The 13,328-nt window shown below is 34.5% G+C and overlaps 1 protein-coding gene across 4 annotated transcripts in view; it reads left to right on the top strand.

Moving 5' to 3' along the window:
- Camk4 (calcium/calmodulin dependent protein kinase IV) overlaps positions 1-6,653 on the top strand; it is a 224,522-nt gene extending 217,869 nt beyond the window's left edge. For 3 of the 4 annotated variants that reach the window (XM_021255864.2, XM_021255863.2, XM_087180865.1), the window contains 2 exons: positions 1,082-1,234; positions 2,456-4,107. In XM_021255864.2, the coding sequence (XP_021111523.1) occupies positions 1,082-1,234; positions 2,456-2,866 (564 nt within the window). In that variant the 3' untranslated portion in view covers positions 2,867-4,107. Of the gene's footprint in view, positions 1-1,081; positions 1,235-2,455 lie in introns of all 4 variants that reach the window. The other variant, XM_004841772.4, reaches the window with a different exon arrangement.
- The last annotated feature ends 6,675 nt before the right edge of the window (positions 6,654-13,328 follow it).

The raw sequence follows: 13,328 nt of genomic DNA, 5'->3' as shown, positions 1-13,328 counted from the left end.
TTTGAATACAAACTCCACCAGTTAGACAAGTAGCAAAATCTTTCTCTGAGTTCACTTCCATCTGTCCCTTGTGAATTACAGCTAATAGTTCCAAACTCTAAATTTATTAAAGGATTGCATGAGTTTCTAAAAATTTATATACAAATAAGAATCCATTTGCAAAACAATGAAGGTGGAAATAAGATTCAATCATGTAAGAAAATGGACACTAGCTGAGTGTCCATGGGTAAGCAATTCATGCCAGACTATGTCTAGGATCACAAAAGTAGAGACATAACAAAGCTGGAGCACACCTCCTGACCCCAGGTGTCCTCTCCCTCACACAGGGTCACTCCTTCTGAGCCCAGGGCAGGGAATGCTTTCATTTGCTGATCTTCCTTACAATTTATTTTTTGCTCATCCTTAGGAGCAGGAGTAAACCTTGCAGAATAGCTTGCCATTGGTCAGCTTTATTCATTTAATCAACTCATATCCCAAAGCCACTGACTATTCTGATTCTAACATGACTTTTACCCAGTTTCTGGTCTTATTTTCCTAGAAACATCAAGAAATTAAAAAGAAAGAACTACAAGCCGCAAGAGAATCATAAAATAGTATTCCATAGGGGCTAGGATATTATCCCTTTTGTTTGCCACTTAATCCCCACAGAAAGAATGATGATGCCTAAAAAAAAAAAAGAATGATGATGCCCGAATGATCCTCTTAACATGAAGTTGTATGTCAAGTTCTGAATTCTAGGTGATTGTGAGGTGCAGGCTAGAATTATTCAGATGCTGGCTCTTCTTCAAAGAGCATCTAGGCATCTAGTCCGCAGGCAAGCCAGGACCTGTTTCTGGGGCTTCTGTTGGAAAGCAATCTGCCAGTTTGGGGTCTCAGTTAGTACACGCTACTGTCTTGTCTTCTTCAGCTACTGCTATCCTTAAGCCAGTCCTACTTACAGTGATCTGAAGCTTAAACATTTTTGAAAAAAAATATGCTCAGCACAATTGTTTGGAAAACAGAAGATCCTGAAGTTCACAAACAAGGCAAGTCCAGGTCACAAAAATGGTTTCCCTAAGTCTATTGTTCTTTATTATTTCAGGTCAGAAAATTAATTGTTTTGGACCCTAAGAAACGGCTGACGACCTTTCAAGCTCTCCAGCATCCATGGGTGACAGGTAAAGCAGCCAATTTTGTACACATGGATACTGCTCAAAAGAAGCTCCAAGAATTCAACGCTCGGCGCAAGCTGAAGGTAAGGTGATATGTTTTGTTTACAACAGACTTTTTTTCTTTGTCTGGTACTATTATTCATTTCCAGTGACACTAGAGGAAAAATCTTGCTTTGAAATACCAACAGTGCAACATAAAGCCACTTATAGTTTTGTTATCCTCTCATAAATTCATTACTAATATAAGAAATGTGCTGAAGTTTGAGATTCTCCCACCAAATATACTATTGCTGCTTCTCATCTAATTAAGGCTAAACTTGAGCAGCATTTTTCAGGAAACTGTTTATTCAAAAATTTGTTTTCTTTCTGAATATGAAATTTCTGTGAAAATTAGGAGACCGTTTTTAAAACTGTATTTCATTGTATGTATGTGTTGCACTTGAAAAGAAATTTAAATAATTTAAATGATACAAAAATTATTCTAGAACATACAGTAATACCTTGGTTCACAAATACTTCTGTTTGCAAAACAATTCAGTTTCCAAACAAGTGTTTGGCACAATTTTGCTTCCATTTGGAAACTCTGCATCAGGTGACAAACATGGCCATGGCCATCTTCCCCACACAAACACAAACATGGCCATCTTCTGCAAAATTGTAAAATAAACTAGGTTCATAAACTGAGGTACCACTACCTGTTTATTTTATAGCCTGTATATATAAAATAGAGATTAGGTGCTTTTCTATGACATAATGGTATTTAGGATTAGCTATGTAAGAAGCATGGGATTTCAGAGAATAGGTAGGGGCCACACTTAGGGACCTTTCAGCCATTTTTTTCATAGGCTGATACAGATATCAGCAGATAAACCTGCAGGGGGTCTGTGATAGAATTAATTTGAAAGACTCTACATTAAATAATGGTGATTTAACCCAGGTTTTTTCAAACTAATTTGACCACAGAACTCATCTTCATAATACCTGCTGAAATCCATGGAATTAATGTTCCATGAAATAAATACTTTGGGAAACAGTCTGAAATGTTGTCCAGTCATCTATGGGCAAATACATTTTCTCAGACTTTCAATTGTCCAGATGATTAAATACTTTTAATTTGAGATTAAAGAGGTTTTACTGTTTATTCTCCAAACAAGTTTTCATCCAACAGTCAATCCTGGAATAATGTACTTTGAAAGACTGAACACAAACCTCTGAAATACACTCCCTAAATACAAAGTAGAGCTTGACGTCTGACTTGGATTTTGAATGGAGATGACACTTGAAACTTTCCTTTCCCCAATCAGGCAGCAGTGAAGGCAGTAGTGGCCTCCTCCCGACTGGGAAGTGCCAGCAGCAGTCACAGCAGCATCCAGGAGAGTCAGAAGTCTGGCCAAGAACCATCGCCAACCCAAGAGTGCAATGAGGACATCAGAGCTATTCCACAAGAAGAGAATATTCAAGGAGATGGGGTCCACATGATAGTTGAAGCCACAGAGGCTAAGCTGATAGAGGAGGTAAAAGATGCAGATATAAATGCTGAAGAGGCCCCCAAGATGGTGCCTGATGGGATAAAGGTGGCTGATCTGGCGAGAGAGAAGGGCGGAGTGGAGAAGCTGAAGCCTATGGAGGAAGCAGCAGACCCCAAAGAGGAGCAGGAAATCCCTACCATGGGACTTGGACTTTCACAACAACATGTGATCCTGCCAGACTACTAAATCGGCTTTCTTCAGATCTGGAGGCCAAACTCTAGCATTTTACGTACTTTGTCTTTCAGCAAGGAAGGTGTGGAAGCATGATAAGCCCTCTAGTGATTCTGTTTTTGAGGTGCAAAAAAATACATATATGCCAGTTGGTAACTCTATGTCAATGCATGTGACTGCTTTATGAAAATAATTGTGTTTTCTATGGCATGTAATGGATACCTAATACCAGCGAGTTAAATTGAACTTGCAAGTAACACAACACTTAAAAACATACATTTTTCAGCAATCAGTGGCACACATTTGAAGTAAATAATAGCAAATTGGTTTTTCATTGAAAATCAAGCCATCTTACATCCTCTGGGTTTAAGGCAGTAACCCCTTTGAACTACTGCTCAGCTAATACCAGGTAGTGCTACAAGACATGTTCCCATGACTTTCCCAATATTTACTTTTCATCATTAATGTGTTCAAACTGTTTACAAGCATATGATAGGTGATAGTTGTACAATATGTGCAAAAAAATTTCATTTAAAATGGTAAGAAATATTCACAAGGGTCGTGAATCCCATATGCCTCAAAAGCTTATGTGGAAAATGCCTTTTTATTTTATTCTTTCTTACATATGTAATGATAATAAAAATGTTCTCCCGTAAAATTCTACCATTTTATACTCCTGAAGAAAGTATTTTACAGACTCATGCTGAGGTTCACTCTTCCCCTTCACCTGCTATCCAGTAAGATGCCCTTCAAATGGACAAAATATAGGGAAGAATATAAAGACATTTAGGGAAGAAAAGGAGATAAAAATGGGACTTAGGCTAACAAAGATAAGATTGATTCCTTTTCATTTTCCAGGAATAATTATGTTTATTTGTGAATGTATACAACCTTATAGATAATAATATTGTGTGAATTAACTACAAAAACAAGCTTTAAATATTTTTTAAAAATCTATTCCACAGTTTGATGCCAAAATGTCTGAAGAGAGTGAGAATAACATGTTCCGTTATCAGATTGTTCATTATTATAAAGAAACATTATTGTTGACAAAAGCTTTTCCCCTCCTTTAGCTGAAGATTATTTAGATATCCTGTTTATGGATTTAAAAATAACTATAAAAAGCTAGTGTATCTTTTGCTTATACCACATTTTGCAATGTAGTTTTGAAATTTTCCATGTCAAAAATTTTAGCACAATGTAAATTTGTATTGACCTTAAAAAACAAAAAGAAAAAAAACCCCACCAATTTTAAATCAGACTCTTAAAAAGCTGAAACATTAGACCTAATGTATTATTATGATTTATTTCCAGAATAAATATTTTTCTTTAACTTCCATAGGAACATTTTTCCTTCATAGAAATTACACTAAGTCCAAGCATCACAAATTTATTTCTAGTTTGAGCTGAAATAAACATTTAATCAAAATAATTATGTATAATATTTTGGTGGAGTTTTTTTAATTTAAAAAAAGAATTATTTTCAAAGTCCAAAATGAAGGCAATAAAAAAAATCACCAGATTATAAAAATCTTCATGGAATAAACAGATCTTAAATTATTTTGACTCTTCCTCAAAATTATTAAATTGGAAAATAAAATTAAATCTTTGGTTTTTAGAGAGTATTAGATCTCATTATACACACATTCTGCTTTCTGGGCACAAATTCTCATGAAAAGAAAACAAGGTAGACCAGTTTGTATTCCATAGTTCAGGCTCTGTCAGGTCACTGGTTTGCAGAGAAAAACCCTTAAGTAGCGTATCATCTAAGGTCAGATGACTGTTTGGGGTTTTGATTTACTTTTATTAGTTAATAGTGCTTATGCTATTCTTTCCTCTTTCCTTCCTTTTTCTTTTAATTAGACCCTCTCAGAATTCTCTTTTGACTTTTATAAAGGACACACTATTTTTAAGCTTCATAAATTTCCTGTTTATTAAGCATTAAAATTTCCATTTAAGAAGAAGAGCAATTTCCTGGTGTAATTTTCCTTGAGAAACTTAACAGATATACATATAAAATATCCCATATAGTATTAGAGCAAGGAAGAAAGGAAAAGGAGCTTTCTTGGAAAGTGGCATTTAGTTGAAATATCAGAACACATCATCACTCCAAGCTCACCTTATATTGTTCCAAGGGCAGATGTAATTTCATTCCAACCCTCGGACTGACCTTATTGATTGGCTCTGTGGACTATAGGAACAGCCTTACAAATGCCACAGCCAAAATGTAGTTTAGCACTTACCTACCTAAATGATTGCATATGACCATTCATTGGTGAGTACTCAAGAGTGTTAGGATAATTGCTATAAACTGCATTATTAATCAATGGGAGTTTTAAATTTTGACTCCTATGTAAAAGATTATTTCCTGATAATCCCCACATACTAATGTAGTCATTTCAGTTGGAAACATGTCAAGTTTTCAGAAAAATGATCATTTCTATCAAATCAAAGTTTTTATAGAAATACATTCTATGTTAGATAATTATGTTACCATTTTTGAAAAAAGAGTCAACATTTTTATTACTTATTAGAGGGGCTAGGGATTTAGCTCAGTGGTTTCGCCGCCTGCTGCGCAAGCGCAAGGACCCGAGTTCGATCCCCGGTACCTAAAAAAAAAAAAAAAAAGCTAAAAAAAATATATATTACTTATTAAAACCTGGATATATTATCTCAAAGATTACTTAGCCAAATAAGGATAGACAAATAGACTTAATTTGAAAAACTTCGTTACACTAATCTTAATTGACAATGTCACAAAGCAATACATTTTGCATTTTAGAGCTAACAAGTATCACATTAACAGTATTACAGTATTGGTTTATATTTTAAGAAGTTCAGATATACCGTATAAACTTGATTCTTTTACCATGAAGGGCAATTTTGAATTATTTTCCCCATTAAAAATATTTGATTGTAATCTCACTAGTTTTTCTCAAAACTGTTAAGAGCTCATTTGTTCCAGGGACAAAAAGAGTGCTGAAATTAAAATAAAATGGTTGTAGAAGTTATTGTCTAAAAGAAGTACTATCTAATATAATGTAATGTAAGCCTAATATGCAATTTTAAATTTCATTAGCCACATTTTTAAAAGTAAAAAGCTTAAATTAATTATAATGTATTTAATCTAATATATCCAAATTATGGTTATAAATATAGTCATTATTAAAAATGAGACTTTGAATTATTTTTATACCAAGTTTTCAAAATTAGAAGTGTATATAATACCTTTGATCTATCCATTAGTCAATAGCCACATGTAGCTAGTGGCTCCTATATTAGACAGTATAGGTCTAGAGTACATTTTATTTTAAGCAAAGTTACATTTGAATTTCAGTTCTTAGATCTGAGCTGCTTCAGTTTTCCACACTGCAGAGTTGGTGAGAAGCAAACAAATGTTTCAGAAATATTGTAGAGTGAAATAAATAAAATCTATTGGCTATTGCTATCCATTCATGTGCCTCAGAGAAGTATTTCCCAGCATGACTTCAAAGAACAACACCTTCCTGCACTGTTAAATTGTCTATGACTACAGTCCCTCTGTCCCCTTTTTAAGCCCTCGCATAGTGACTACAGTCTACAGTCTGCGTAGAGCCATAAAGTCAGTAATATTCTTACTTACTAAAATCTACTATGGGCCAGTCACATGTCCCCATTGAGAAAAGACTACAAACAGGATCCAGATTTTATTTCCTAGATTAACAGGACACCATCTCTATGCCACAGGCAACATGTCTTTCTAGAAATTACTGAAATATACAAATATGCATGATGAAGATTATATGATGATGGTGATATTATGCCACTTACCTCGAAAATAAGACTATAACCATTGGCAAGTTTTAGATTTCCTTGGAAGGGTTTAATCAACACTGCCATTACACATGGATTTAAAAAAAGACTTTTGGAATTTTTTTACATACTGATTTTAGAATAAGCATCAAGGTTCTATAGACATTTTCAGTGGTAAACTTAAAAACAAAAGAATAGTTTGCCTTTTACTGTGACCTCAATTACATAGTATTTTAACATATTTTGTAATTTAGAATGTTTACCAATGCCTAGTTCCAGTTTCACATGCAAGGTAACTGATCATGGTTTGTCTACAAGCTGACGATTTAAAGGGAGACATTTTGTTTTATAATTCAGTTTTTATTGTACAGAAGCAGCTGTTGTATTTCAAATTGGAAAAGGAAAAGTAGATGCTAGAAAAGGCAAAGGATAAAATTGGTAAATCATTTATTCTGGTTTAGGATAGTCCTTGCAGAGCCAATTAAAAAGAAAAAAAAAAAAAGAAGTCAACAAAGTGAATTAGCACCAGGTTATTCCTGAAGGTTGACTCCATATATAATTGACAGATACACAGAGCAGAGTCAGTTACATAATTACAATGTCATTGTGTAATTTTCTTGTCATTGTAAAGTATTCAGTCTGGTTGTGCAGTTCTATTTAATGGAAATTTCCAGACATTTATTTATTTGATAGATTTTATAATATCTTTGTAATTAGTGCCTATTAGGACATATTCTAATTTCTTTAATGTTCATTACTAATATGTTTCTGATCAGGGTCATTGACAACATTTGAGCATTTGAGTAGTTGGATGCTACTTAATGATTAGACTGTGTGTCTGCAAAGTTTTTTGAAAAACTCTTTATGCACATGTAATTTCAATAATGATTATAATATTCATACTACATAATACACAGAAATATACACAATACTTTTCTGAAATATATTTTTTAACATCCTTTCAATCCACTGATACATTCAGGGTGAATTTCTAGCTTTTGACAGATGGAAAAAGAAAGTGAGAAATCTGAATGATACTAGATTTCCTCTTTCTGTATTTTGACCTGTTAAGGGCAACTTTTTGTCATTATTACTTCTTGTGGGTATTATTTGAGATCCTATAATGTAATCTCAGCCCAATAATTTTATACTTATCTTGATTGTGTTTGGTTAAAATTTTTAAAATATTTGTCATAAATACTTATGATGTACTCAAGGTGGCTTGATTGCATAATTTTAGCTTCCTGTAGAGTCTCAGTCTGCTCCCTGTCATCTGGCCCAGAGACCCACTTAGATCAAGATAGAAGCCTCCTCATCAAGGAAGGGCATCTAACAAATTCACAAGAATCAGACATTGCTGTAGAGAAGAGTCCAAGGATACAACCTGGCTGGGCTCAAATTAGCCAAGTAGGGGAAAACTTCTTCCCATGTTCTGATTAAAAAATTGAAAGTGATGTTTGAATATTGGCGTATTCCCACTGGCCAATAATGCAAAAATGAGATTCCACCAATTGTTTTCTTTTTTCTTGTCTTGATTTGCTACTATGTGTCCCAAATCATAATTTTAGTTCATCTCTATGGCTCAGGCTAGTACTGTGAGGTCCTCTAAAGCCTTGACAGGAGCATCCCAGACTAGCAGGAGAAGCATGGGATTCTTACTGGACCAGAATTTAGTTTAAAAGTCTTGCTGCAAAATCATTCTGTGCTTGTTAATAGTTGCTTTCAGTGTATTTTAAAGATTGACCTGGAAAACCCATGGATATGAAATATTTGTATCAGACAGGATCTTTGCTGTGATCATGTGAAAATGACAAATATTTAATCTTCAGTCAGACTGAATAATCTTTATTTTCCATATAAAGGATTATTTCAAGTTACTCAAATACAACAGATGCTACATTAGAGTTTATGAAAGCTGTTGTTTTCCCTGGCTCTCTCTCAACCTTGACAATCAGTTCTGAATGATAAAAATGTGCTAGATTTGACTTTTCTTGGTCCTTTGCCTGATACAAGGATAATATTTAATCTGTTTTACAAAGCATACAATTAAGTATGAACATAAATTGAAAACTATCATCTCATAATTGCCCCCCTTTAACCTGACCTATTTTATATGCCTGCAATATAGCTATAGTAGCATAGATCACAAACAGTACATTCATGATTTATTAATTTTTTCTATTCATAGCACCCTTCATCTCAGTAATGTTTTCATGGTCATCTGTAAATCAAAAGAGTGTTCTAACATGTCCATTTATTATGCAATTAGGTCAAAATGGCATCATAATAGTGTTTTATTCCATATCTGATAAATGTTGGTTTGTTCTTCAAGATTTTAAAATGTTCTATAAGTTCAGTGAGTGGGAATCAGTGAGTGAGAACAGTTGATTTAGTGGTTTAAGTAATTCTTTATGCCCAATTACCTTAGGATACAGACAAAAAGGATCATTAATAAGAGGGGCTAATGTTAACATTTATTTTTGCTTGAATATCAATCATGCTTGCCTAATTGTTTTTTTGAGATATACATAGGAAACAAATGTGGATTTTCTTAAAAAAAGTAATTCTCACATAATTTACCATGGAATGAAATTTAAATCTCCAAAGGACAGGTTTTAGGAGTCAGCCAAATAATAGTTCACAGAGCAAATTGCCAGTGGCCCCTTTTTATTGGAACACCCACTGCCAAACTAATTTATGTATTGTTTGTGTTCAGGTTGCCAGGGGAAAGTTGAGTAACTTTCAGTGGCAGCTATAGCAAGCCACACCTAAAATGTTTACCTAGCCCTTCACAGCAAAAAAAAAAGGATCCCAGTTTTTTATGGAACTTCATGTTTTTTGATAACTTCTAGGAATACATATTTCCACAGTACAGGGGCTTTGTTTTTCCCTTTGTTTAAGGTCCTTTTTTCCATTGTTTCTGAGAAAGTTAGGTGACTTTTCTCTTATGTTGCAGAGATCTCAAAACAAAATTGTGATAAAGATACAAGAGTGAAATTTCCCTGCAAAACTAAAAATTCAAAATTGTGTCATTCCTGAAAAAAGAAATTTAGAGTACAAATTGAGTTGGTTGAGAGTGGAAAATTAAGCTTTCTAGTATTTTGAATGGGTTTTAGAAATTTGATCTTTATATTTTAAAATCATATAAATGACACAATACACTAGTATTTGCCTGCATTTAACTCAATCTGAAGCTGTTGCTTAGTAAGCTAAGAAATGACAGTCCTTTGGTTATGTATCTCTCAAAATATTCTGAAGTAATTTATATTAATCAGATTTTCATTATTATATGGTATTCTATGAGACAATGACTTGCTCATCAGTAATTCAGGAATAGGGAAACAGCCAGTTCTTCTATATAAGAAAGATACTTCCCAATGCCCACGCTTTTCTGGGTGTTCTATATTTCATTTCTTTGAAAAGAAAGGGCATTCTTGCTGAAAAGAGTAAATGCTTTCATCTACTTTTCTTACATATTTAGAAATCCAAGAAGGACCTTTTCTTAGTTTATTTCTGTCATAGAGAAATTACTCATTCCAAAATATCTGCCTTCGGGGAAGCAGGTGACCTGGATACTGAAAGTTTGGCATTCATGACTCTTGTCTTTCAGTTTGACTTTCAACGTATGTAACCAAAAACTGGCAAATGAAGTATTGACTAGAAAACCAAATATCAACATTTTATTAGGAATAAGTAAAACTGTAGGATGACTCTAAGTAAAATATTCTTTAAAATATTTCAGCAATTGATAATATCATCTAGCCATTAGGATATATTATAGAACTCAGAACTCACTGACCAGTTCATCATGGTTGATACATTGATATGAGAGACATGGATAATATTTAATCTGTTTTGTAAAGGATGCAATTAAGTGTGACCATAAATTGAAAACTATCATCTGCTAATTACCTACCTATCTTATAGTAGAATCAGAGAGGGAAAGATGAAAATATAGATTAGAAGTCTACATCCTCACCTACTCATCTGGGTTGCTCAGAGTCTGAAAGCTGTCACTGATGTACTTAAATATCTTAGAAATGAGTAGACCAAAGTTAATAAGTAGTTTTCTTCCCCAAAATTAAACAGCATACTTTAGGGGATATTAAGCCTCCACCAAAAACACATTTTATGGAAATGGTACGCCAGTTTTGAAGCTCCTCAAAAAGAGCCCATTTTAGGAACTCATTTTCCTGGTAAAGTTTCCAGAAAAACTTTTACATGTAATGGAGGAGTCAGAGCTGAACAGTGCTAGCCTCCAAGAGTGGTCTTTTTAGTTAGAAGGAAAAGACAGGTACACATATGCCTATGCTAATTCTAGGTAAGGGTAAGCCCTCCAGGGATGGAAAGAAGGAAATCCTCCTTTCTGCCAGGAATGATTGAGGAAAGCTTCATAGAAAGTCAGATTGAGTTGAAGGTGGGGAGAATTATTGTAGATAAGGAGAAAAGAGCCATGTCGGGGAAGGACTGGCCTGAGCACAGACGGAGTTGTGGAAGGCTTCATGAAGAAATGTAGGGCAAAGTGGTAGAAGAACAGCTATGGTATGAAAGGCTGAAATCCACAGAGAAGTGTCGCCAAGTCTGCATCAGTCTCAAATCTTGTGCAAAATGAATTAGATTCCTTGCTCCATTATTGTTCTGGGTAGACAAAGGCACAGCCTTTCCTCAGAGCATCTAGCCCTCCATACTGGGGTAATCTGGGAAGCCTCTAGGTACAATAAAAATCACCAAACACATCAAAGGCGATTTTTGCAAATCACTAAAGCCCAGCACTGAAAATAAAAACTCCACTGGCTGGGTATTCATTGACAAAATAAGGTAAACTATGGAAGTGATTATCTGTGTAAGTTTTTCAAACTACCAGTTTCTAAAAATTCTCTTTCTCCACCCAGAAAATCACCTACTTGCTAAAGCTTTGCTAGTGGAGGCGCAAGTCAAGGTTACTGTTGGCTTTATTTCAAATCTTTTAAATTATTTGACCTGAAAAGGCAATTCCCACAGGACCTGAAATAGAAATCTCCCTGAAAGTTGACATCAAATAACAATTTACAGGAAGCAATGTCTCAAACAACAAAATTTGAATGATCTGAACTGCTTTGTCCCCAAATATCAGTCTTATTCTATGAAGTTGTTTCTTCATCCTTCTTTTATTCAATTTACATGCTCTTTTATATCAGTCATTGCAGGCAATATTTTCACCCCCATCTTCAAAGAACTTTAAAAAAATTACCAACTAGGATCAGATTGCAGTTTGAATACTTATAGTTGTCTTGCAACTTTGCTTCTTTCTGATATCTGTGATTAATGAATGGCTGCATTATTCCACAGGACAACTGAAATAAAGACAGATGGGGACAAAAATTGACTATCCTCTCAGTGATGGAAGAGAAGCTAAAAAGTAGAGATACTGTTAGGGTATAAAAAACATAGGTTAGCAAGTGCAGAGAAAGGTAAACTTCAAAAAAGTAGTTTTGGGGCTCGTGTGACATTATTTTGTATGTCTTTTCTATTTTTTCCTAGATGTAAAATTGGTATACCTGGGTTGCCAAGAGCTTTCTTGACTAAAGGGTCATAAGGACCTCAGTAGCAGCCTGTGGGATTAAATTAATGGAATACCATCACATACAGGGAACTTACATCTCCAGTAATTAGACTACACACCATTAAACAAAATCAAGAGGCTGCAGGATTTAGAGGACAAAGTATAATATACAAATTTACAGAAAGATTGTAAGTTACCTTCCCAACTTCTAATTTAAAAGCACTGGAAAAGAATTTGTGAACGTTTCATTTTTAAAACTCGTCAAAATGGTGCTATTGACTCCTTAATACAAAGATATATTACAATATTTTAGGTAAGTATATTGTCTAGCCTGGCCATAAATGTAAATATAGAAAACATTTGTAGAGACTTCATCAAAATCATGCCCATTTGCTTTTTGAGCTGCCATATTCTTCTGGTAACTGTGGTGCCTGACCAGAGAGTTCTCACTTTCTACAGAGGAGATGAGGCAGCCACTGGCTCTCCCAGTTACCCAAAGCTGGGCCGATGATATAGGAACTCACTGTTGCTTCTCCTTGGATTTATGTTGGACAATCTAATTCAGTGATTAAATGTGTTCATTTGGAGGGAAAGGATGCTTTCTGGGAATTTAAAGTAAGATTTTGTGATATGAGCCAAAACGGACATTGGTAGACTAATTGTAGAAATTTACCATAGTGAGTGACTTCACTCAGACTGTTGCAGTATGCCAAAAGAAGCCTATACCTTGCTACTGAGATATTTGTAAAGCAATCTGCATGTACAGTATGATAATAAACCATCTAAAAGTCCACCAAAACTTTGTGCATTCTATGATTTGAAATGTTGCAATTCAAGAAAAACACAATGGACATTTTCTTCACATTTGAATTATGCAGTTGAATCATAATACATAGATTGTTCATACTGGACGCCAATGACACCCACCCTTAATCAATAATCTACATGGGGAAGAGCTCCATCATTTTATTACTTCAATGAAGGCCAGCCATGTAGCATCTGCCATTAAGAGGGGTTCAAAAAATATTTCTTGAAGAGATCAAACAACTATTTTTCATTTATATTTCAGGGAGCACCATTTTCCTGCAGGATGTCTTAAAGAGCCTTCCACTTATTTCCCAAGGCTCATCCAGAGGGCAGTGC

Source organism: Heterocephalus glaber, unplaced genomic scaffold (assembly GCF_053883595.1).
Source record: "Heterocephalus glaber isolate CG9 unplaced genomic scaffold, H.glaber_assembly_v1.0 deba00001465, whole genome shotgun sequence".
In the NCBI taxonomy this organism is placed as follows: Eukaryota; Metazoa; Chordata; class Mammalia; order Rodentia; family Bathyergidae; genus Heterocephalus; species Heterocephalus glaber.
The sequence above is the reverse complement of the archived record's forward strand: the minus strand, read 5'-3'. Positions and strand labels throughout refer to the sequence as shown.